Genomic DNA, 23474 nt, shown 5'->3' with positions numbered 1-23474 from the left:
CCAATTCGTAAAGTTTGGCAACCGCAACTGAACGGTCGCTGTTTCCTTGTTTTTTTTGGGACTGTTCCAGGACGGCAGGTGAGGCCATCTCGAATTGCCAGAATCGCTCAGAGCAGGCCCCAAAAGAGCCAAGCCCGAAAAACGTATGGTGATACCAGGATACCCCGCCCCTCCTTTCTCAGACCGCTGCTGCACATGGAACCCCTCCACACCAGTGCTGGACATGGTTCCACCAGGCCATCATCCTCTCGCCGTGAGGCGGTCTCCTCGTCTGCCGTTTTCTGGTCCGTCCTGCCCCGCCGAAACATAAATCTGAGAAAAGCCCAAAGGCTCCATCACAAAATCCCCTTCTGGCGCAGGGATCTCTTGGTTAATTCATCGCACGTGGGCGGTCAACGATTTCATCATTGTTACACCGAAATCCACCGTCTGTGGAGGAGGAAAAGCGATTCTCCCGATCCTGCAGGCCCCTCGACCTGCCGGCGTACACTACCGTTGCGGATGGTGGGCTCTAGATAAACCAATTAACTACAGTGTAGTTCGACCACTCGTTGCGGAGTTAACGCTAGAGAATCTCACGATACCCGCCGTTGTCCCTTTCGGCGATAGGAACCTTTCTGACACAAGGCACCATGCGCCGTCAAGGGAAACTACCAGCCCGCTCTGGCTCTTTCCGCGTCGAAAAACGAGCTTGGCACTGCCTTCAGTGGACGAGACGTGAGAGCCATGTGGAGTTAATATCAGGGCCAGGAAGCGAGCTGCAACGACGAGGAGCACCACATCAAATTGTCGCAAATTGTCTGTGACACCAGCTCAGCAAGCCATGAGCGCCACCGCGTGGTAAGATCTAAACTAAGAAGTCGGCATGATGTAGGGGGTAAATTTTGACTACTGAGAAATAACATAAGGGCGGACGACGGGAAGCAGTGGGTATCAAAAAGCCACCCCGTGTGAAGCACACCAGGTGTAGGCCCACTTCAAATACGCCTATTTCCTTTACACTCAAGAAACCTGAGGCAATTCATATTCCAGAGCGAAAGGAAAAGCGGTCAGGCCAGTGGAGCTTTTAACTCAGCAGGAGAGAGTGTTGCCGAAAGCCCCAAGGTCATGATTGGTGAAGAGCCACAGAGTTCAAGTGGAGAGAGGTGACAGGATCAAAGCGATGGCAGATGTTCGTGACAAGTTTTTGAGAACTCGCATTGGAACACTGGCACACGAACACAGAGAGTTCCCTTCGGTCCAGTCGCACACACGGCTGAACACATTTGTTGCTTTGTGCGACCCTGCCGTGGCTGCGGCCAACCGCAGTGTCGCTCACTAAGATCTGCGCGTGGCTCCAGGGATCTCACCCACGAGGCCTCGCCAGTTTGAAAGCGGGGGCCCCTGCAGCCACGATGCCCCCTCCTGTTGAGAGCAAGCCACACAGCGAGACAGCCTGTGAGCGGATGGCTTTTCCTTCTGACAACCGGGGTTCGCAGCGCACGTTCACAAATCCTCTCTCGTAATGCTCCGGGGGGCTGAAAAGGCTGGGTTCAAGAGACCACAATTGGGCTGGGGCAAGAGAGCAGACCCACACGCGCAGAAACATGGCTCATGGCACTGTTGATATGGGGGGCTGCTTGACTCTTATGAGGTGGGGCTTCTGGGCGAACAACAGGGTTCCGTCGCCAGAACTGCGTCCTGCGGGAGTCCACCGCTTCATCAGCTCATCGTCCCCGATAGGGGGGAACCCAGACGCTTGCTCGGAACTCGGAGCCAAACTCACTTACTAAACATTCACGAATTTTCGGATCTGCCCGGGTTAATAGCCCACCGCTCTCCATCTTCACCATCCTCGCGTCGAGGATAGACAACCGGAGACCACTCGCTCGGTCGTGCGCAAAAGGCCTCGCTCGGGACTCTGGAGCGGGAAGCCCTCCGCTCAAGTAGGTAGGTGGTTGAAATGTCGGCTGCAATGGCCGATGATCGGATCCAGCACACTTTCGCACATCTGTCGAAAAGAACAACCATTGGAACAATTTGTCCCTTCCGAGCCTGGAGTTATCTGGGCGGATAGGTCGAAAGCGAAAAGAAACGGCGGGGTTGTCCCCACGGAAGTGGGGCCCCGGCCATAGACGTCGGAAAGCGGGAGATATCCTTATTCCCGGCAAGGTGCTCTGTGCTCAATGCTCTGAGACGTCGCCTTGGTCTGTTTACTGATACGAAAAGGATAGGAATGCGGCCTTTGAGCATTTGCTCCTTCGAACAACTAGGGTATGTCAATACATAGTAGCGACTCTCGGTATAACAGCATTCCTCTGGGTGTTTCTTTCACGAAACTCAACTTGAGACCGAAGGCGGTAGGATTTGCTTATCGGGAATTTACTTTGTCAGCTTGCAGAAAGGGGCTTAGGGTGTGGTTCGGCATTTGTCAGACTCGCGTGGCAGGGAGGTCGAGCCGACAGCGTGGTTTTCTCGGATCGACCCCATGCCCCCAGGGCCGCCGCGTGGTTTCTCACACAGGCTCGAATATTGACCTGCGTACGGAGTAATCATAATTGAGTGTTGTGCTCGCAACGTGGCCTGGGATTTCGAAGCGGAGGACCATGGCTTCCATTCAACGGCTGGGCGGCGCCGGTCGGTAGCGAAGATCCGATGGGTTACGGAACGGGGCCGCCTGGCCGCCAAGGGCCAACAGGGTGCGCATAAAACGTGCTTCAGCAGAGCAGAAACACTGGCCCTTGTCGTTCCGGAGCGGGCACCCCAAGCAGCCCGGGAGACCCCAGCTCTTAACGTTCACAAATCCAAAGCCGCTCAGGGTTTAAACAATCTCTGTTGAAATCCGATGTCGACCAACCATTGAAATATGGAGGACCACCGTTCCGTCATCACCGTCGACGTCATATCGATTTTCGTTACCGCAAGAAACAGATACACCCAGCCCGGAGGGACTTGCCGTTGGGAAACGCAAATGCAATAGGTGATAGAGAGGGAAAAGAGTCCAGGCCCAACGAAATCCGGACAAAGGACGAAAAACTGCTGGGGTCGCAAAGTTGTCCCTCAAAAGCCGAACGCCGACTCCGGGATCCACCCACTTGTCCACTGCCAGTCTCACCCCAGCCCGCCATGGAGAAAAAAAATTAAAGAAAACCGGGTCATGGTCCACCTGGCGAAGACACCGCCGTTGGAACGGACAGGCCGTGAACGATGGTTGCGTGGGGGCAGAGGACGTTGTAAAAAACGTCGCAGGAATAAGGTGCAGGGTTCTCGAATATCAAACAAGAACGTTGCACCACATATCTTTTGCACAAGGAGAACGGCCCACGAGAACCCATAAAAGGGGACCAACAAAACGAGAGGACGAATGGCGGCTAGGCGGTGGTGGGTTGGGCTTGCGGTGATTCATCTCTGTATGTCTTTTCCCTCCTGCAGCAGCTCAAGCACGAACGGCTGGTGTATCCTGTCACCACCCTGTTGATGCACGCCACAGGCAGCCATTCCCACCGGGAGAGGTGCGGGATCGGCTGTGGGCGCCCGGGGAATGGGGAAACGAGCGTAGTTGGCGCCATGCCGTCGTGCGTCTGCCAGGCCCTTGTGTCTCCTTGATTCGTACGCTTGAGCGACGTTATCGTGACACATTTTCAACCTCGTTTCGTGATGTCTAACCCTAATCTTCTCCCGACGCCCCCATTCTGCCAGACTCTGTGGGAATGGTGTTGGGAAAAAGAAAAGAGGCAGTAATTCCCCACATATTATACCACGTTTCCTCGTTGATGGAGCCTCCACGCGGCAAGAATGGCGATCCTTCTCCCACATCCCGCCTGGAAGACTCCTCATTCACCCACTGTCGCGGTGAAGACTCACAAACGAGACGGCGATCGAGCAAAAGCTGAGAGCAGCCCGTTCAAAGAAAGGCGCTTGGCGCCTCGCCGACAGTTTCATCCCATCCATTGCGAACGGTTTCCGCCTTTTCACGGCAGAAAGGTTTCAGCGGGCCGGACAGAAGTCTGGTGGCGTCAACCGGAGGATAAGATAGCCATGCTCCTTGGCAAAACGCCTCGTGGGAAAAAAAAGAGGGAAAATGGCGCCCAAAGATCCAAAAGAACAGGTGTGAGATGATGCAACGCATGGTTGGTGGCGGGGCAAAGGGGTGAGGATCTTCAACACATTCTTGGAGCTAGTTCCAGAACGGGCGGAAGGGTTCACTGTTTTGGGGTTGGGGCCCCCAGCTTGAGTTGCGCTTGGATGTACCCGTACCTCTCGACTTTTGCAAAAGGAGAGAACTTGAGCGGGGGGCTCGGCACTAGTGTAGGGAGGGGCGGACGGGATAATCTGCCACGTGAGCCTAGCTTTTTGCATTTTTGGATCCTCCAGTGTGTGAAAAAGCCGAAGCAAGGAAAAAACTGGGTGGGAAGGGAATTGGAAAGCGGCTGTTTGGGAAATTGAGTGGGGAAGGCCACGTGGAAACCGCGAGTCCAGCCCGCTCGTGATGTCGCACAAGAACAAAATCTCAAGAAATGCTCAGCTGAGAAGATAGCAAGAGCCTAGGAGATTTTGTTGGTAGTTTCTGAAAGGTGTACTGTGTATGGTGTTCGGTCAATTCCTTACGTCGGACTTTGTTTCCAAATCCTTTTTTCCAAGTCTGTTTTGCATTAAAGTTCCCTCTGGGATGAAACAATGCGGTTCGAACGACGGAAAAGGGGGCGTTTCTAACCAGGGGACGTTCATCAACCACAAGCCCTGTTCGCATTCGCGTGTATGACGGCAGAATAGCTCCGTCATGATTTTCTGGCCCTTCGTTTCTCAACATCCCGCAGTCATGACGTTTCCTTCTTCCTTCAGCGAGCCACAGATCGCAATCTCGCAAATTGTAGCGATGCCGAGAAGCAAGCGCACCATCACATACACTAGTACGTCCCATAAGGCAACTTTGGGTAGCCGGTGAAAATACGAGAGACAGTAGTTCAGAAAAAGAAACGAAAAGCCACATGGCAGAACGGGACGAGCTCCTCATCCGCTCCCACCCAATCTGCATTAGCTTACACCCTTCTTGCCTGCCGTGCGCCCATCCGTCCAGCCAGTCGCAAGCGTCTGACGGCGACGACACGGATCGTTCGGAACGGGACTGCAGCAGCGACATTCATGAAGAGGGTTGCGCAACAAATGCGATGAGACGAGTTGGTTTGAACTAGTCCACTCAGCATCGCGGGGGCACTCGGACTATGGCCGAGAACGTTGTCTATCTCTTGGGAGCCTTATTGTCGACAATTTTGCGCCGGTCGATACGGAGTCGTCCGGGCGAGCAGGCTCCGAATTGAGGTCAGCCGCATTTGTGTCGCTCAAGCACGACATGACAAGTGTTTGAATTGCCAATGGGTCGACAAGGGTTACTTGTCGGTTTTAAGTTTTGCCTCATCGATTTTCATCAAAATGGGTTCGATCTAGACTTCGTGATATCAGGAATTTGTTAGCTACCTCTCCTCCTATTAGTCAGAACCCAAAAAGTGAACGAACCTCTAATCACGAGGAGCCGGCATCATCCCGGGCAGAGGGCGGTACTCACGGGATCCGGTCTTCTAGAAGGCCGATCGGGCCCGCTCGGATCCCGTCTGTTCGCCTTTGTCGATTCGGGGGTATGACGGTCGGTTCAACCCCACGGCCGCGGGCAGCTTGCCGTCTCGGGCATATGATTCCCCTTCTCATCCCGAGGGCTTTGCTCCCGTTCGAGAACGTGAGACGCACCGCACGATGCACGACGTTCACCGGGCGAGGGCCCCTGACTCATCACCTTTCAGCTCCATTTCAGGCACACCGTTTTTATGTAGCACAGGAAGTCATTACCACGAACACAACGATACATATGTACATACATAGTACGCAGCCAGACAACTTATCACAAGCCCCGGAAATGCTGCGGGCATTGGACCGGCAAAGCCACGCCGGGGGTGAACTACCGACGTCGTCTAGAACGCACGACTGTAAACATCAGATGGGGGGCCAACAACTGGAGTCCAGCTTCATCTCCGGCATTCCTTACCGACGGTCTGGCCGCGGAGAGCGCCGACACCAGTATCAATTAACATAGTGTATTACAGACAACCCTGGAGCAATTTCGTCTTCTACCTGAGCCGATCGGGCCAGCTCAGCGGAGACGCCCGTCTGGTCTACCCAACGTGCTTTGCTTAAGTATTCACGTATTCTCTCCACACGAGATAGGGTCGACACCACAACCCTGCCATCCCATCTGTTATGGCCTCCGGGGGGTAACTACGCCAGAAGTACCGGAACCTTTCATCCCATTCTTTCACCTTCAACCATTCAGGCTCGGAGTTTCCTCCGAGGGAGGATCTAGCAAACATTTCACATTGATCTCATCTCGGAGTTGACTCCGAAGCCGTTTGACGTACCACATATCCGTTTGTCTTGCTCTAGTTACCTTTGTCGTGCGACAATTCTAAACAAGGGAAGGGTCGCGAGCGTTTGAGCACGAGAACAAGGACAGTGACGGAATGGGAAAATCCAAACAAAAAAAAGATCCATGGAAGTCATGGAAGGGAAATAGAAAGGAAATAGAAGGGACATCGAACGATGTTAGAAACGGGTGTGAGTGGGCACAAATTCACAAAAATGCTTGGTACCGAGGCAAGCGAGACCAGCCACAAAACCATGTTCGAAACCGTTGAGAACCACAAAATCCAACCGTGGAACCACAAATAACGACACGACACGGCAGGGCCACACGCACGCATAGCACGCACACACAATCACAATCACAAAAATCACGCGACCCTTGCCTGCACCAGCCAGCCAGCCAGCCAAAGCCGAGCCCACGGGCATGAAAAACGGCTTGGCCGAGCCGAGCGGATGTTCCGAGTGGCTCTCGAGACTGGGCATTGTCGGGTCGATACAAACCTACGTGGGGGAAGAATAGAAGCCGTGGAATGTTCCAAGAGGACACCCTGGAACCCTCGTCTTCTACGGTCCACCGTAAAGAGCCGGTAAACGACCTACCTAGGATCGGGGGTGAAAGGGGTTGTTCGCCTCGAAGTGACTCGTTTGGAAAGGGTGCACGGGTAGGTGCACTGCAAGATTTATTATATGCTGTGATTGGAGTACAAAGTTGTGTTTGTGTAAAACAAGGGTGGGATGGTTTATGTGTTATGTGTTCCTTGTGTTAGCGGTGTCGGACCGCTGAGGCGATGGATTTGAGTGAATTGCTAAAATAGAAGAGGTATGTCGAAACTAAGATCACAGTCAGTTGGGGGCGTAACAAAGCTCGGGGACGTTGTTTCCCTAATGAGCTAAAGTCAGGTTGAGGTTTATGAACTCCGTCTAGAAAAGGGATGCCGATGAACTGGACTCCAAATAATTACATTGTATTGTATTCCCAAGTACGGATAAGGTCTTGATTAATTATGATCTATGATATATTAATCCAACACATTTCCCCACTATCCCAATGTATGGTCTAAATGATATCTATGTACAATTCTCTCTCCTCCAAAAAAACAACACCGTTTATCATCAGGGTATCAAACGCCAAACCACACCATCCATCCACCCCACCACTCCCGCAAAGAAAAAAACAAAAAAACTCAATGCCCCCCTACCATCGACGGCATACTAACCGTCCGCATATGGCCTCCCCGTCCCACATCCACACCCAGCCCAACAACACCACCACTACCCTCCGCCTGTCCCTGTGGACTACCAGCTCGGCCCTCCTTCGCTTCGCTAGCAACAACCTCCCCATCATACGGACTCATCTGCGGATAATCAGGATGTCCATGCGCATACAAAGAGTCAGACCAACTCCCACTCCCACTCCCCTGCTGGCTTCCATAAACAACCCCATACGCAGCCCCATAACTGCTCGCCCGTACATTCCGCGGCGGCTGATATGGCTTGAGACCCTGTCCGACTGATCCTGCTGGTGGCCCTGCTGGGGCTGGGACTAGACTCGGTGCCCCGTACATCGATACCGCCCTCGCCCCTTTGGCTCGTGAACCCGCCGCGCCTCCGAGAGCTAGCCAGAGCGCGTCGTCGGAGAGTTTGGATTCCTCTGTTTTGGCGTCGGGCTCGTTCACTTTGGGCGCGGCTGCGGCGGCGGCGTGGTGGGCGGGGGGACGGTACGGTTTGATGAAGAGCTGGGATTGCGGGCGGGGTTTGCGGGGGATTGTGGTTGTTGTTTCTGTCATGGTAGGCGGGGAAGCGGGAGTAGTGGTGGTGGTGGTGGGAAGGGTGAACGGCTTGAGCGGCCAGTTGGCGTTGAGTTGTGACTCGGGAGCTTTCAGGGGCCAGCTGGGTTGGGAAGAGAGGTGAGGTCTGGTTTGTTGTTCTTGTTGTTGTTGTTGCTCTTGCTGTTGCTGTTGCATGTGCAGCTCTAGATGGTCTTGTACTTCTTTTTGTAAATCCCACAGTGTCGTGTTAGTTTGAGTCGGTGTTTGCTTTGGTTCCGTTACTGGAGGTATGGGGATAGCGACAGAGACCGCAGCGGGGACCAGAGTGGGAACAGGAGGCACATCGGGTGCACTGGTCAGCGGCCAGTTCAGCTGGGATGGACGAAGAAACGGCGTATCAGGTTCCCGGATGACAACTTCCGGCACGGGCGCAGGCACGCAAATGGGTTGTTGTTGTTGTTGTTGTTGTTGCGGCGGCGGCTGTTGCTGTGATGGCTGCGAAAGATCGACTGCTGGTTCCGAGTGTAATTCCACTGGTGGTGTCGGCTTCCGCTGCAGCCGCATCCCCCCCTTCTCTTGAATACCCGGCGTGCTTGAAGTCGTCGACATGGCAGGGCTTGTCCCCAGAGTGCTCGGCGCTTGCGACCACACCGGGCTGCTCTGGGGGCTGTACGAGGACGGGGAGGATGAGACCGAAGAGGAACGCGTAATGGGTGCCGAAACCGCGGATACCGTGGATACTGACGCAGATACAGAGGCCGGCGGGGGTGGAGTGGTCGATGGAGGAGTGTAAGTTGGGTGGTGATGTTCAACTGGCCCGTATTTCAAAAAGTTCAGTTGCATCGGCGGAGGCGACGCGATAGTACCTGTGCTGTTCCTGTAGCTGTTCCCGCTCATCGTCCCAACCGCGCCAAACCCCATGCCCTTTCCGGCCGCGGTACCCGCCATCGCCGCCTTCATCTTGAGCCGCTCAACCAGCGCGGCGTGTGACTTCTTCAGCGTCCTCTTGGCAAAACCCGTGATCAACATATTGCACCGCATATCGACGTCTTCGCGGAGGTAGAGGCCAGTTGCGGGTGCTCGGAGACCGAGCTCGTGAGGTTGTGATGGTTCGCCGGGGAGGGTGCCGCCAACAGACCATTTGGCCCGGATTGCTGAAGGAAGAGTCAGAATTTCCGCTGTTTTGGAAGGGGGGAGAGGTTGAGCACGGAAGATGGAAAAGTAGAATCCCAAAAAAAGACATACTCAGTCCAGCCGGCGCATAACAATGCGTCTGCAGCCCAGTCGGGACATCATTAAACGCGCACGTATACGTGACGTCGCCCGCTACGCCCGGGAAATAGGAAACCTTGTCCGTCAACGAATACCACTGGCAACGCAGTTCGTCGGCCGGGGCGTGCGGTGGTGGTGGGATGGGATGACGCTCTTTGATCAAGGGGTTCAGGTCGATCATCTCGTGGTGGTCGTGCAAAAAGTCGAGTGCGATCTGCCGGGTGACGCCGACGGGGAGGGGCGTCACCGTGGTGAAGACGGTACGTTTCGACATGGTGGATGTGCCTTGGTAGGGAGAGATACGGGGTGTCGTCGTCGTCGTCGTTGGTGGTGGTTTTGTCGTTAGCCAAATGTGCCAGAGGTTGGTGTATAAGTTCCGAATCGGGAAATTGAGAGGCAATCCACGCTCCACCACAAATCGTGCACAGCAACAGAAAAAGGAAAATCACGAAAAGCTCCAAGCCTGAGTGAGACACCAAGAGAAAAAAACCAAGACCAGTCTAAAACATCATCCACCCATCCCGCAGAGCCGCCAACCGTCCGTACATATATCCCAACTCTCACCTCAGATCCTTCCGCAGCGCAGCGGCGGCCACGCCATGCGATCGATCCTGTGCTGTGCTATGTTGGGCTGCGCTGTGCTGACACTGCCGGGCTTCTTCGCGCCTGCCTGGGCATGGGCACAACAACAACTCTCAACAACTCAGCCAACTGCATGGGTCGTGGCCCACCCCTGTTCTTCCCGTTCCGGGCACTTTCTGGGGAGGGAATGTTCCTTCCCTTGGGGGACCCTGCTGCGATGTGACCCTGCTCACTGGTCGAAGTCTTCGCAAGCTTCCAGACCCCACGTGGGTCAGCAAGGCAGTGCAACGCCCGAAATAGCCACACTCCTGGGCCGCAACGTCAACAGCCGGGATCCGGGCAGATCAATTTATTTCTCTTGACCGCCAAAACATTCAAAATGAAGCACGCTCTCCCATTTGCTGGCTCGCGGAACCCTCGTAGGACAAAAACAAAAAACACGCCGGGACCGAGCGCTGCGGACGGATCGATGGATTGTGCATACGGTGGAGAGAAAGGATTGGACTGCATACTGCCCTCTGCTGGTTGACCGGAGGACGACCAGTGGGAGAGACGCCTGAACAAATGGAGAGATTTGCCTGAGTCGAGGAAAACAAATTGGGAAAATAACAGTTGTTGAATTGGATCAGGCAACAACATTGAATCTCGCAAATGATCGCTGGTTCGCTGCCCACCAGGTTTTGGTGTCCACTCTTGCTTGATTCCAAATATCCCGCCAGTCGCGCAGCCACACGGAGCCGGGGACGGCCGAGAAAGAACAAAAGTAAATAAAACATCGGACGAGGTCTTGCATCCTTCGGCTGGCTGAGGTGCCGGTTTTAATTTCGTTCTCTGTTTTTTTTGCTCTCCGGTCCCGGGAGGGGGGATAACACATTAATGGGTATTATACGACTGTTTGTTGCCTGTTCCTGTGCTGTGTACCTATGCTGGCCAACATCGAGATCACTGTCCTGATGGTCCATAATATGCCCGGTTTGGGGAGAGGCAGCGCGTAGAGAGGCCAGGTGATTAACTAGCGGATGACGGCGCAATATTGCATATAGGCATGCAAGTTAGCGTTTTTGGATGCTGCTCAAATCTCCCTACACCATCTCGCCAGTACCGCATTCAACTTCACCGCCCCGGGCATCTCCTCCAAAGCTATATCCACCTTCCACATCTTCGCATCCAGCCCCCCTAACCCTGCCGTACCTCTCCCGCCCGCAGCTGCGGGTACCAGTAGACCCAACGCTACTAGTCGCTCCCACGCGATCCCAGCAGTACCGCGACCCCAGACTCGCGCACCTCCACCCAGGGCTAACATCCCCGAGCTCGCGCTCTGCACCCGCTGTCGGCCCATCAGTGCCGTGTACTCGTCGTACGCCATGGCAAAGTTGACTGTGTCCGTGTGCGCCACAATGTCGAGGCGGGCGGCTGCGATGAGGAGGGACAGGTCCAGGTCCGAGAGCGAGGGGAGGAGGTGCAGTTTGGAGTCGGGCGGTTCCACGGAAACGGAGACATGCCCCGCAGGTATGGTGAGTCCTAGGTTAGTGGGTGAGAGTGAGGCCAGCGGGAGGAGGCAGGTGGTGAGGAAAGCCGAGACGGATTTGGTGGCGAAGAAGTGTGACTCGAGATGCTTGGTGAAGCGCTCGGATTTGTAGAGGGCCTGGAAATGGATCAGTCCGAGGCGGTCGTAGAAAGGAAAAGGTTGTGCTTACATCAATCTTGCCATTCCACCACCCCCAAAACGCCACGTGTCCCTCCAGCGCCTCATCGATTCCCTCAGCCACCATGTCCTCGTCATCCACGCTCAGCCCCTGCTTGCACACGTCCCAGAACGCCGGGAGGCTTTTGGGCAGCGACAGGTACACATACCGGTGGCTGAACCGACTCTTGACGCGCTTCTCGAGGCTTTCAACCACGTCGATGCGTGTGGTCAACCCCAATACTGCGATCGGCGCCTTGCGGGCCTGCGCAATATCGAATAGGTTGTACAGCAGCGTCTGCCGCGCGTGTGTTGCGAAGAGGTCAAACTCATCGATCACGAAGACAATGGATCGCGACGTCACCCCGTCCTGGGTTTCTGCGATCTCCGAAGGGTGGGAGAGTAGGGCCAGGAGTGAGGCCATGGTATCCGCGTGGTTGGTGGTCTGCGCTAGTTAGCAGGAATCTCGAATGGTGGGCGTTTGGGAGGGTGACATGCCTTGTTGACAAGTTCATCCTCCACCTCCATCTCCTTGCCCAACTGCCGCCAGATCTCCTTCAGGGCCAGTTTGTCATCTGTGTGGATGAACCCACTCAGCCTGACGACGTGGAACTGCTGCTCATGCTGTTTCGATAAATCGGTAATGATGGATTCCACCAGCTACCCAAACGTTAGCCTGAATATACTGTGGGGGGAAATAGCTGAAGAGCAACTTACCGTAGTCTTCCCACATCCTCTTGCCCCGATGATCATCATCGAGTTCCCCTCACCTGCGACCACAGTCTGCTTCACTAGCTGGTACGCCTTGTCATATGCCTCAGCCTGCCCCCATAGCTTGATCCGTCGCCTACCAGCACACCGGTCCAGCAGCACACGCTGTGCCGAGCGCAAGTGCAGATCAAAGTTGGGAATATCCGGCTTCAACGCTTCGCCACCGCGCGCGACAACAGAAGATATCCCATTCACCATGCCGTCGACTGCACCTGCGGTAGAAACTGTAGCAGCTGTAGCCGTCGCATCCTCCTGCGAACAACTGCGGCAGATCCAATCGCCCTCGGGCACCTCTGCGAGCCCGTAGCATTGTTGGTGCACGGGTGTATCGCAGTTATCACAAAAGACGATCTCGTTGGGCGGCTTCGAGTCGGGCTTGGAGCAGATGGCGCAGACTTCCTCATCCTCTTCATCTTCTTCCTCCTCATCCCCGTCCTCGTCTTCCTCACCCCCAGCAACCTGCATCTCCTCTACCGCCTCGGCAGCCTCGCGGCGTTTCTTGGCCGACTTTGACAGCGACGTTGCAGCCAAGCCATCCAAGACCTTCTCATCGATCAAGCCGTCAAACGCAACACTCTTCGGCGGCCGGCCAAGCCCACGCTTCCCTTTCTCTTTCCGTGGCGTCAAAATCCCCTTTGGCAGAACCGCAGCATCGGACATTAATTTCTTAGCTCGGTCCCTCTTCTGCGGTTGCCGTGGTTGAGTCGTCGTCGTCTGTGTGTCAACACCATTAACACAACCCTCATCATCACCGCTAACCACCGGCTGTTTCGCTTGAGCTGCCCCCCGTTTCGGCGCAGCCGGCGCAATAAGCCCTTGCCGCTCCAGCGCAGCACGAGCTTCCCGATCCTGTTTACTCGGCCGACCGCGCTTCCTCTTCAAGATGACGGGCTGCTGCTCCCCACTAGCTGGGGCCACCACCGGAGCAGATACGATCTCACTCTCAACTGGCTTAGCAACTGGCGCAGCGTCCTTCTTCTGGAGTTTTCTCCTCGGTGCCCCCGTCGCCGTGCCCTGCTCATCTTCCCCGGAGTCGGGTACATCATACACACTGTCCTTCTGACTAGCACCCGCAGACTTCGCTTTTCCCGCCGCCGTAGTCCGTCGACTAGCCGTCTTCGGCTGCTTCCCATCAGACGGCTGTTCGCCACCACCACCCCCAACCGGTACCTCATACGCGTCGGCCACAGGCGCGCCGTTCACAACTGGTGCAGCCGGTGCAGTTGGCGCAGCCTTTGTGCTGCGACCAGACCGCCGTGACGTCCCATTTGCGGCCTTTGTTGGTTCTTTGTTTTGGCCGTTTACTCCATCATTAGCGTTCCCATCAACGGGCGTCTCCCCCGAGGCTTTAACTCGGCGTTTCTTTGCCATCGTTGGGGCGTCTTGCTCGGTGGATGGACGGGCTCGTTTTCGTGTGGTGGTGGTGCTTCGGGGTGCCATTGGCTGTCAGATACTAGAACGGACCCTGTGATTAAATGGTGCGGGGTTTTATTTTTGTATGATTTTTGGTGACTTTTTTATCATTTTTGGCCGGCAGTCGTGACGTTTGAGACGGAGGTGAAAAGGATGGTTACATGCGGGTCGCTGGAGTCGCGTTCTGCTGAGGAAGAGCGCGTCGTCTCAGCGACCAGGGGTCGGTATTTAAAGTGGAACAATTGTGACATTCAACCAATAAGACAACAAATTGAGTCTCAACATGGGTTCAGCTGGAACCTCTCCTTCCTCCATCTTCGTCCGCCTTTTATGACCTCCCCTTTCACTGCTCCTTCCAACAGCCCCCCCATCCGACAAATGCCCAACCGCGGATGGTGTATTTAGGGGGGTGCGGGCAGCACCGGCAGTGCCCGCTTTCTCCCCTTCCTAAGTTCGATTCAGGGAGGGGGCACCTAAGAAAAATCCATCTAGGTTTTTCGTAGTTGTCTACAACCTCACCGAAGGAAGCGGGCAGTGAGCTTTTTGAGTTTTTAAATCTCTTTTCTTGGTCAATATGATTCTCGTAATTGAAAGCTGAGGGTTGACCAACTTTCATTGTTTCACGATTTAACCGTTTTACTATGTTTAACCCCGGAACTTATTCTTATAATTTGTCTTAATAGTTGACAGGGCAGTCGGTTTCTCTTCTCGACAGGGCCAGTTCTCCCGACCTGAGCGTTGATTATACTGAAACCCCTATTCCAACTCAGATCCGTTTTTGTTGCTCTCCAGAAGGCCCCGAGAGTTCACAGCTTGCTTTTATTGTCCTTTGCCGGCGTTTTATCTATCAGTACCGCTTCGCTTTCCGCCATGACATCGCCTAATTTGTTAGTTCCGGTTGTTCTTACACTCGGTGTATTCCACACTCACCAGCTTCATTCTCAATTGTCCCCCTCACGTATATCTTGCGCCCTTCCTTTTTGACAACCCTCGACCGAACAAGCACCACGCCGGGGAGCTTGACCGGCTTCTTGAAGTCGACCTTCAAGCTTGCCGTGAACGCGAATTCTGCTCAACACAAGTCAGATCGTGAGCTATACTAGCTTGATTACTAACTCCCTCATCCGCGCTCAAAATGGGGGGAGAACGAAGAAAACCTACGGCTCTGATTATCCGCCGCCGCACACATCGTCTCATCCAACAACACCGCAAAAGCCCCGCCATGCAAAGTACCCCGGTACCCACACAGATCCTCCCCCAAATCCAGCAGCGCATTGAACAGCAAAAACGGCCGTGCCGGATCCTCCCCATCCTTGGGACCGCCCCCTCTCAGCAGCGCTTTACTCTTCGAAAGCGGTGGTCGGCCGGCTACCTCCTCCTCCGCGGTTGTCGGGAGGTGCATCACAAACGTGACGCAGGCCCGCACCGTCGTTGCCCCGTTGAGCGTCTCGCGGACAAGCCGTTTGTCCCCTGACGCGAGGGGCTGGCGTTCCGAGACTACGATGTTGGAGACGGCTGGGTCGCGGAGTAGACGAGCTGCCCATGGGATGGCGCTGAAATGGGCGAGTGGGTTGGGGATGTATTGGTTATGTTCGCTGCGCTGGGGAGGGGCGCCGTCCTTTGCAGAGGTGGTTGCAGTTGGTATGTTGGTGGGACCCGGCGCTGGGGAAGTGGTGGGTTGGCGAGGCTTTTGATGAGGACTGGTTGGTGATCCCATGGTGCTAATGTTCTGGCTGACTTGGTATCAAGGTGATGCTTAGGGTATGAGGTTGGAACTTGGGGTGTTTCTAGGACGTGTAGGTGTGGGTGCGAAAAGACCGAGTGTTGACGTCCATGCTGATGAAATGAATGTGGGAAATAGGTAATTGGTATAAGCTGCAGCGACAATGGCTTCTACGGCCCGTAGCGCTTGCGACTGCCAACTTTGGGCCTGTCAAAAGGTGTGAAGCTCTTTCCATGGGAAAATGGTTCCACAACACCTCGCGAGAGGAAGGTCATCATGGACCATTTATAAACTTCTTGTATGTTTGCTGAGGGTTATTGACTAATCCTATGCGGTGGAGATCATAATTTAGCAGCAACAGTAATAGCCTATCAACTCGCCCATATTATAGCTCAGGTAGTCAGTCAACTTGGTTCGGTTTACATTATACAGGATCTCCTTACCATTGTATGTAATATCTGAACTTGAACTTTGAGGGTTAGGGTTATACATCCTGCCTGGGCCGACGCCAAGCTTTTCGATGGTATTGGCCACGGCCCGCCGCCAGCTGGCACATGCCAAAAGTCGTATCGATATCAAAAATCCAGGACCATAATCGCAACGCTAACGACCTCGAGTGGATTTGATGAAGCAGCCTTGCCGCGCCCACGCTCCTTACACCTCTACAAAACTCCGCGGCATTCATATTCGGTAGAAAATTATGGCGACACCAGTAGCAGCAGCCGCGGAGGCGGCAGTCCAGACAATACCGCGCCGTTTCGGCACGAAACAAGTCTATCTGTACGAAACCCCACCCTCACGAGCATGAACAGGACCATTCTGCTAGACACAAGATATGCTTCATTGTCCGACTATACCCAGGAAGAAGCACCGAATCTAACCCCATCTCTTCAACCAGCCCAAACCACGTCATCGCCTTCATCCGCCCGAAACCGCGCCAGCCCCCCAACCTGGCAACCTTCGTCGTACCCCTCCAATTCAACAAGCTCGACATGCGCGACTATCTCTGGCACGTATACAACGTCGAAGTCACCGCAGTCCGCTCCTTCGTCAACCAATTCGGCCCCCGTCAAAAGCACGGTCACACCGGCCGCACGTTCCGCCCCCGTTCCGGCAAGATGATGATCGCCGAGCTGGTCAAGCCTTTCGTCTGGCCCGAACTACCAGAAGAAAAGGATCTGGAGGACTTTGATATCGGCATGCACCAGCGGCTGAACAAAAACCGAAAGAAGTCTTTGGATCAGCAGATGAATCCTGGGGTGATTCCGCTGCGTACACAGACTGAGATTCCGGCGGATCGGAGGGCGTTGCGGGCGGAGGCGGAGGAGATTTTGAGGGGGAGTGGGGTAGCAGATGCAGAACCTGAGGCGAGGGATGTCATAGCTCCGGGTGGTGGTGAGGAGAAGGGAGTGAGTAGTGTGCTTGGTGATCCGGGCCCGGGGGGTTCTTGGAAGGAGGTGGAGAAGGATGTCAAGTTTTGAAGCGGGTTGGGTGCTGGGTGATGTTGGGCGGAGGGGAGACTAGTTGACTTCAAGATGTTTGTGGGCACACTTGGCATTTACAGCATGGTAGTGCTGGCATGATGGATTTAGCATACGGCGTGGCCTGTCACAATGGCGCCAGGGTGGGTGGCATGTATTATATGCTGCGGCAGATACGCGGACTTCAAAATGTATGAGTATGAACCCACCGCTAGTTCATCATACCCGGGCCCCCTTCACTCTTCATCCTGTCTTTCTGTTTCTTCTTCACTCGCCCCCCTCTTCATCTTCCCAGCACTCCCTCCTCTGAAACAGCAAAGCCTCGTCCCCCCAAGCCCACCACCCAGCCGTCAAATTCCGCGCAAACACCTCAAGCGCCTCATACCGCTCCGGCAAAAGCTCCTCAAACAACCCTCTCAAATTCGGCTTACGCGAGTGCACATCCGGCACCGAAACAATCACCTTCCCAGGCACCGGCCCATCACCAGCAACACCACTACTACTCCCGGTCACTTCCCCCTTCCTCCTCGCAATAATCAACCTCTCCCAAGGCTTCCTCCACTCCGAATCAACCCCTACCACCGGCTCACCCCCTCCCCCTCTCCCATCTTCCCCCCCATCATCCCCCCCATCATCCCCCGTCGCTCCATCACCCGCCGTAACCTTCAACCAAATCCACTCCCCCACCACTTCCACGCCCCACGCAGCAAACACACCACCATGGCCCCCCTGAGTCAACAGCTCAGCCGTCCGCGCAGCATTGGTCACCCACACGGCGACTAACCCGCCCGGCGCGAGACGCGAGGCGATGGGGATTTGGTGGAGGAGGGTTGATATTTCGATGGGGGAGGACTCTTCGGCGGGAGTAGGAGACGACGGCGGGGTATGCAAGTGAGAGGAGGGAAGGGAGGAAAGGGGAGAAGAAGAAGAGAAGGGAGCGGTGCGGTAGGCGCGCTTGCGCTTGGCGGAACGGTTGGGCCAGGGCGGGTCGAGGAGGATGAGGTGGAATTGGTTGGGGCGGGTGGTTTTGAGGAAGGTGGTGCGTTGGGAGGTTATGGTGCCGGGGAGGGCGTGGGCGTTTTCGGGGAGATGGTACGATGTCTCTTTTTCCTTTGTAGGAGGGTCGTCCGGGACCACTGAGGATGGGGTGGGCGGGTTCTTGGCATACACCCGTGGTAAACACCACGGTCCACTATACGACGACTGCTTGATCTCATCCAGCGCCGACTCGACCGTCGCTTGAGTCATCAGCTCGGCCACTTGCGCCGAGGGCGATGCGACAGGCGGTTCGGAAAACCGCCCCGCCTTGGGTTCCGGTGTCGGGAACGGACATGTCGGGGGTGGCGCCGAGATCAATCGGCGGAGTTTGCGTTGTCGTCCGGGGTTGTCCAGATCCGGGTTGTCCAGATCCGGGTTGTCCTTGGCAGATGCGGTGGGCAGCCTGCTGATGGCGGTCAGCTGACTTGGGAGGACCTGGGCCTCTTCGATGGACCGCGGCAAGTCGAGCAGAACCACTGATTTGTTATCGTTTTGCCAGAGGATGCTGCTTGACAGCGGGGGGCTTTCATCGGCCATTCGGCCAAGTCACGCGGTCGTGTCTCGTTTCGGGCCGGGGACTTGGAACACGGAGTGCCCCCACACGCTGCGCTCGCACAGTGGGCAGAATGTGGGATCGGAAATGGATTGTGAGAGAGAGACTTGTACGTACACTACTTCCACTAATTAACGGCAGAAAATATGGGCCCCGAAAATTCAACGTCTGCGCATTTTGCTCATGTCGCGTGAGCGCTGGTTGGCCCGCTCTGCCAATGGCTTTAACGGCTGCTGCAGGTGCTCAAGAAATCGGGGCGTTTTTCAGGGTCTGTGGGAGCAAGCCGGGGTGTCGGTAATCCTCGGCTTGTGGAGGCGGGGCGTCGGCCGACCGCTAAAAACTCGGCCATGGCCATCCAGAAATGACGTCCCGCTCATTCCAAGGCATGTCCGGAATTTGTCCCGGTCTCTTCTTTTCCATACCTATCTTTTATCCTCACTCCTTGCGCCAACGATTCGACGACATACGATAGCAGGTTTTATTCGGTCGGCCATACGCATTTCAACGCGACTCGGAACAAAGCAAGCGAGACCTTCTGTGTTTTGGCTTTAAAGGGCCGCTCGGGAACATTCATTCGGTACATACATCAGGTCCACAGTAAAATACACGCACGATAGGAACAAAGCCAGGGGGAACCACCTCAAGGATCGACAAATCGAACATCAACCAACAAACCCCTTCTTCCGTTGCGTGATGCGCCCATAGCGTGCCGATTTCGATTCGACACAGCGCATCAGATACCTTCCCCGTCTTCCCGCGACAGCCTGATCTCAACTGCGCCCTTGGCTTCCTCCACGAAACCGCAAACGCCCGGCGCTGATGAATGCCCATGTCTCTATCCCGGGGGCCCTCCCCGGGCAACGACCAAGAGAGGCCACCGCCGTCAACGTTACACGGGCGCCGGTAGCCCCCAAGAAAGAGCCTGCCGTATGTCCGACCGACGACGAGGCGCAGGTCCCACGGAAGGCGACCAAAGATAAGCAGAGCGTTAACTATGTGGTGAAATCCGGGATAGCGGGTGGCCTGGCTGGGTGTGCGGTATGTTGCTTGCGCTCCTTGTTCTTTTTTAGTTTGTGAACTGTCGTTGTCAAGAATGTGGCTGACTTAGATGATAATCTAGGCCAAAACCATAGTCGCGCCACTCGACCGAGTCAAGATCCTCTTCCAGTCACGCAATCCCCATTTCGTTAAATACACAGGGTCATGGTACGGCGTGGCGCAGGCCATGAAGGACATCTACCACCAAGACGGGTCGCTAGGGTTATTCCGCGGCCACTCGGCGACCCTCCTCAGGATATTTCCGTATGCCGCAATCAAGTTCGTCGCATACGAGCAAATCCGGGCCATCGTGATCCCCGACCACAGCAAAGAAACCTCCTTCCGACGGCTAATCAGCGGCTCCATGGCCGGCGTGACATCCGTGTTCTTCACCTACCCTCTCGAGGTCATCCGCGTACGACTCGCCTTCGAGACAAAAAAGGAAGGCCGCTCCTCCTTACGGTCAATATGCAAACAAATCTACCACGAAGGCCAAATACGCAGCCCCACCGCCGCCACCAAACCCGCGGCCGAACTCCTCGCCGCCGCAGTCCCCGCCAGCGCTCGCGGAGCCGCCGCCAGCGCCGTCGCGACCACCGCCGCGCCGGTAATCGCCACCAGCTCCGGCCTCATCAACTTCTACCGCGGCTTCTCCCCCACCCTCCTCGGCATGCTCCCCTACGCCGGCATGTCCTTCCTAACCCACGACACCGTCGGCGACCTCCTCCGCCACCACACCATCGCGTCCTACACCACCCTCCCGCGCCCCGACAACCACCCGCCCGGCAAGCCCGCCCCGCTACGCTACTGGGCCGAGCTCACCGCGGGCGGCGTGGCGGGGCTGGTATCGCAGACGGCGTCGTATCCGCTGGAGGTGATCCGACGGCGGATGCAGGTGGGCGGGGCGGTGGGGGATGGGCATCGGTTACGGATTGGGGAGACGGCGAGGTTGATTATGAGGGAGAGGGGGGCGAGGGGGTTTTTTGTGGGGTTGACGATTGGGTATGCCAAGGTGGTGCCGATGGCGGCGGCGGCGTTTTATACGTATGAGCGGTTGAAGATGTGGTTTGGGATTTAGATACCTTGTTTTTTTTCTTTCCCCTTTCCCCTTGTGTCTTTGAATCGGGGTGTCTTGAATACGGGTGTCTTTGAATAGGGGGTGGAGAGAACCTGGGGGCTTTGGCCATGTCTCTCTCTCTCTCTCGTTCTCTTTTGTCGTTACAGCTTAGATCGAGCGCTAGCATAGGCAGGCACACGAGTACGAGTGGCGTTTTGGGGTGGGTTGGTTTCGTCTAACCTTGGACATTTGAGCTTGGTTGTCCTTGGGGGTGGGTCAAGCATGGTTTGCGTTGATAGATCTGCTGAATCAAAGAGATTTATGCTTCAGACTGTCTTCCACTTTTAGTGAGGCCGAACTGAATATTTGAGGTTTTGGAAGCATCGTGCTCGAGATCCCAGGTGCCTCAGGGAGGTAGTAGAGGGTATTTCTGCCCGGGAACGGCTCGTAAAATTGCCAAGTCCCAGTGTTAACAATCCCGTCCATAGAGCGAAGGATATAGCTCAAATCTCTTACATTTCCCTCTCGGGTATCCAAGTGGTCTAGTATTGATTGTAGCCTCTCACTGTAATGACATGCCTCATCCCGAACTTGTGATTAACATAGATAGATTCGATAAATTGCCCACTAAAGCCTTCTTTGCTACTTGACGTTTCTGAATACGTATGAAATTAACCAGTGTACCATCCTTTTTTGAGGTCGATTCCATGTCATGAAGCGTTTTGTGTGAGAATGAAGTAGTTATCACGAGATCACAGTGCGGTAGTTCTACCTAACAGCCAAGCTACGTTGTATTCCGACGCCGAATATATAACGCGGCGGTAGTGATACTGGGATTTCGTTCTTTCCATGCAGGCAAGACTTTTTACTGCCTAGCTACGACGGATCCTAGGGTGTTGCGCTCGCCGCATGGGTTCTCTCCATGTGGTGATAGCTCAATGCCAACCCAACCAACCCATGCACGTATGGGCGGGTATAGGAGGATGCCCATGGGTTCAGGGGATCAATGTAAGTCGAAGCTCATTCAATTGTCATTCGTTCTTCCTGTCCTGTGGAATGTACACCCGAAAAATCAAAACCTACGTGCTACAACGACGGCCCTCCCCGTCGCAAGCCATATATGCCCATCTCATGAAACGCCACGCTAAATAATTTACACATCAAGACCATCCACAACAACACCCTTCGTCCAGGTCACCTGGATGCGGTGGGCGACCTTGTTGGCAGTCTCCTCGTCAACGAGGACACTGAGCAGGTACAAGGTCGCGTCGATGCCAGCCGCCACGCCGCCGCTGGTGATGACACGCAGGCCACCAAGGCGCATCGCGGCGCGGCGGGCAATCGACTCCCTGCGCGATGCGCCCTTGAATGACATCGAGCCCTTACTGGATTTGTTGTTAGCTACAAGTAGGGAAATATGTTGGGGAGAGAGTAAAAGTTCGAAGATATAGATTCTGCGAGTGGACAGTGGACTTACCGAGCGTTTGACGGACGGCGGCCGGCATCCGACTTGCGGCGGATGTAGGGATTCTCATCCTCGTCGCCAAGCTCGAAGCGGAGGTTGTTAACGACGTAGCGAGCGTCTTCAATGACGTCGGTGTGCTCGCCAAGGTCGCGGACGACGGCGTGGCTGCACAAGTTTTCAAACTTGGTGAAGTAGTCCGGGTGGGTGGTAGCGGACAGGCCAGACAGGATGCCCGCCTCTGCGAGGAACAACGAGCCGGTGCAGATGGAGAGCAAGGTGCGCTCCCGGCTCGGATCCTTCTTTTGCAGCTCTGAGTAGGCCGCGATGAGGCTCAGCGGCTCGGCCTTCTGGTTGAGGATCTCATCGCTGTTGCCGCCGAGGATGACAAGCACGTCGAAATCGTCGAGGCGCTCGTGGGCCTCCTTCCAGGTGCATTGCGAGCCGACGATGACGCCCTGCTCCGAGAGCACCTTAGGCTCGGCGGCAGCGATGGTGACCTCGAAGGCCTTGGAGGCTGTTGATTCATCAGACCACCGGTCAGCAAGCTGCATACGATTGCATTCGTCCTACGACGTCATTCTGCTGGTTGAACCCCCTCCCTGCAATTCCCCCTGCAAGGCAGGTGCGGGGTTGGGTGCAATTGAGAAACGAAAGAAAGGACTCGCGTGTCAACTTACTGGGATCCTCGTCGTCGTGCAGGGCCGAGGTCAAAACCTCGAGGGGCCCAGCAAAGTCGAGAAGGTTGAACTTGGGATGCAGGGCAAAGAGCACATCAATTGGCTCGTCTGCCACTGCGGAGCTCTTGTTGGCCATCTTTGGCAACCTGTCGTGTGTGTTTTGGAAAGGGAGAATGGGTGTGCGGGCACGATGACGTTGGTCCTCGAGACTGATGCGAGGGTGTATGTAAGTCGGGTTTAAGTGTTTGACTTAAACCGTCTTGGGTTGAAATGGTCAATTTGAAAGATGGGAGAAAGCTTGAAAACGTGAGGAGATGGTGAGAGGAAGATGTAAGAGATGTAGAGGAGAACGAGGAGGAGTGCCCAACGCTTTTCAGGGAAGGGAAGCTCTGCGGTTTTGTGTGACGCCAGACCGTGGACAGCAGCCATTGAGAAAGATGGACCCCTCAACCTCGATCAGGACGGTCACGAGAGGGACGGGAGCTCATCGAGGGCGCCAGTGACACCAGTCTCGCAGCTGTAACCCCACCAGAAGAGGGGCGCATCGTCCCAGGGCCCAGT

The 23474-nt window shown here is 55.3% G+C and overlaps 7 protein-coding genes across 7 annotated transcripts; 2 read left to right on the top strand and 5 right to left on the bottom strand.

The window, feature by feature from the left end:
* Positions 1-7574: 7574 nt before the first annotated feature.
* Positions 7575-9705, bottom strand: C8A04DRAFT_25361 (uncharacterized protein; the record flags this gene model as incomplete). Its single annotated transcript, XM_062779530.1, has 2 exons — positions 7575-9313; positions 9405-9705. The coding sequence occupies 2 exons, from the start codon at positions 9703-9705 to the stop codon at positions 7575-7577; spliced, it is 2040 nt and encodes a 679-aa protein (XP_062640164.1).
* A 1380-nt stretch (positions 9706-11085) lies between these two features.
* C8A04DRAFT_9551 (origin recognition complex subunit 4 C-terminus-domain-containing protein) lies at positions 11086-13908 on the bottom strand (the record flags this gene model as incomplete). Its single annotated transcript, XM_062785526.1, has 5 exons — positions 11086-11640; positions 11711-12147; positions 12192-12357; positions 12415-13608; positions 13675-13908. The coding sequence occupies 5 exons, from the start codon at positions 13906-13908 to the stop codon at positions 11086-11088; spliced, it is 2586 nt and encodes an 861-aa protein (XP_062640163.1).
* An 877-nt stretch (positions 13909-14785) lies between these two features.
* C8A04DRAFT_9496 (HotDog domain-containing protein) lies at positions 14786-15598 on the bottom strand (the record flags this gene model as incomplete). The annotated part of the gene is made up of 2 exons (XM_062785504.1): positions 14786-14949; positions 15043-15598. 2 exons carry the CDS (start codon positions 15596-15598, stop codon positions 14786-14788), a joined length of 720 nt encoding a protein of 239 aa, XP_062640162.1.
* Positions 15599-16304: 706 nt separating this feature from the next.
* C8A04DRAFT_34681 (uncharacterized protein) lies at positions 16305-17085 on the top strand (the record flags this gene model as incomplete). Its single annotated transcript, XM_062782914.1, has 2 exons — positions 16305-16384; positions 16503-17085. 2 exons carry the CDS (start codon positions 16305-16307, stop codon positions 17083-17085), a joined length of 663 nt encoding a protein of 220 aa, XP_062640161.1.
* A 267-nt stretch (positions 17086-17352) lies between these two features.
* Positions 17353-18660, bottom strand: C8A04DRAFT_9467 (MT-A70-domain-containing protein; the record flags this gene model as incomplete). Its single annotated transcript, XM_062785493.1, has 2 exons — positions 17353-17678; positions 17739-18660. The coding sequence occupies 2 exons, from the start codon at positions 18658-18660 to the stop codon at positions 17353-17355; spliced, it is 1248 nt and encodes a 415-aa protein (XP_062640160.1).
* Positions 18661-19495: 835 nt separating this feature from the next.
* Positions 19496-20792, top strand: C8A04DRAFT_34679 (mitochondrial carrier domain-containing protein; the record flags this gene model as incomplete). Its single annotated transcript, XM_062782913.1, has 2 exons — positions 19496-19714; positions 19797-20792. The coding sequence occupies 2 exons, from the start codon at positions 19496-19498 to the stop codon at positions 20790-20792; spliced, it is 1215 nt and encodes a 404-aa protein (XP_062640159.1).
* A 1132-nt stretch (positions 20793-21924) lies between these two features.
* C8A04DRAFT_25355 (protein DJ-1) lies at positions 21925-23049 on the bottom strand (the record flags this gene model as incomplete). The annotated part of the gene is made up of 3 exons (XM_062779529.1): positions 21925-22156; positions 22249-22750; positions 22914-23049. The coding sequence occupies 3 exons, from the start codon at positions 23047-23049 to the stop codon at positions 21925-21927; spliced, it is 870 nt and encodes a 289-aa protein (XP_062640158.1).
* Between the last annotated feature and the right edge of the window lie 425 nt (positions 23050-23474).

The sequence above is a fragment of the Dichotomopilus funicola genome (assembly GCF_033296635.1).
Source record: "Dichotomopilus funicola strain CBS 141.50 unplaced genomic scaffold C8A04scaffold_6, whole genome shotgun sequence".
In the NCBI taxonomy this organism is placed as follows: Eukaryota; Fungi; Ascomycota; class Sordariomycetes; order Sordariales; family Chaetomiaceae; genus Dichotomopilus; species Dichotomopilus funicola.
The sequence above is the reverse complement of the archived record's forward strand: the minus strand, read 5'-3'. Positions and strand labels throughout refer to the sequence as shown.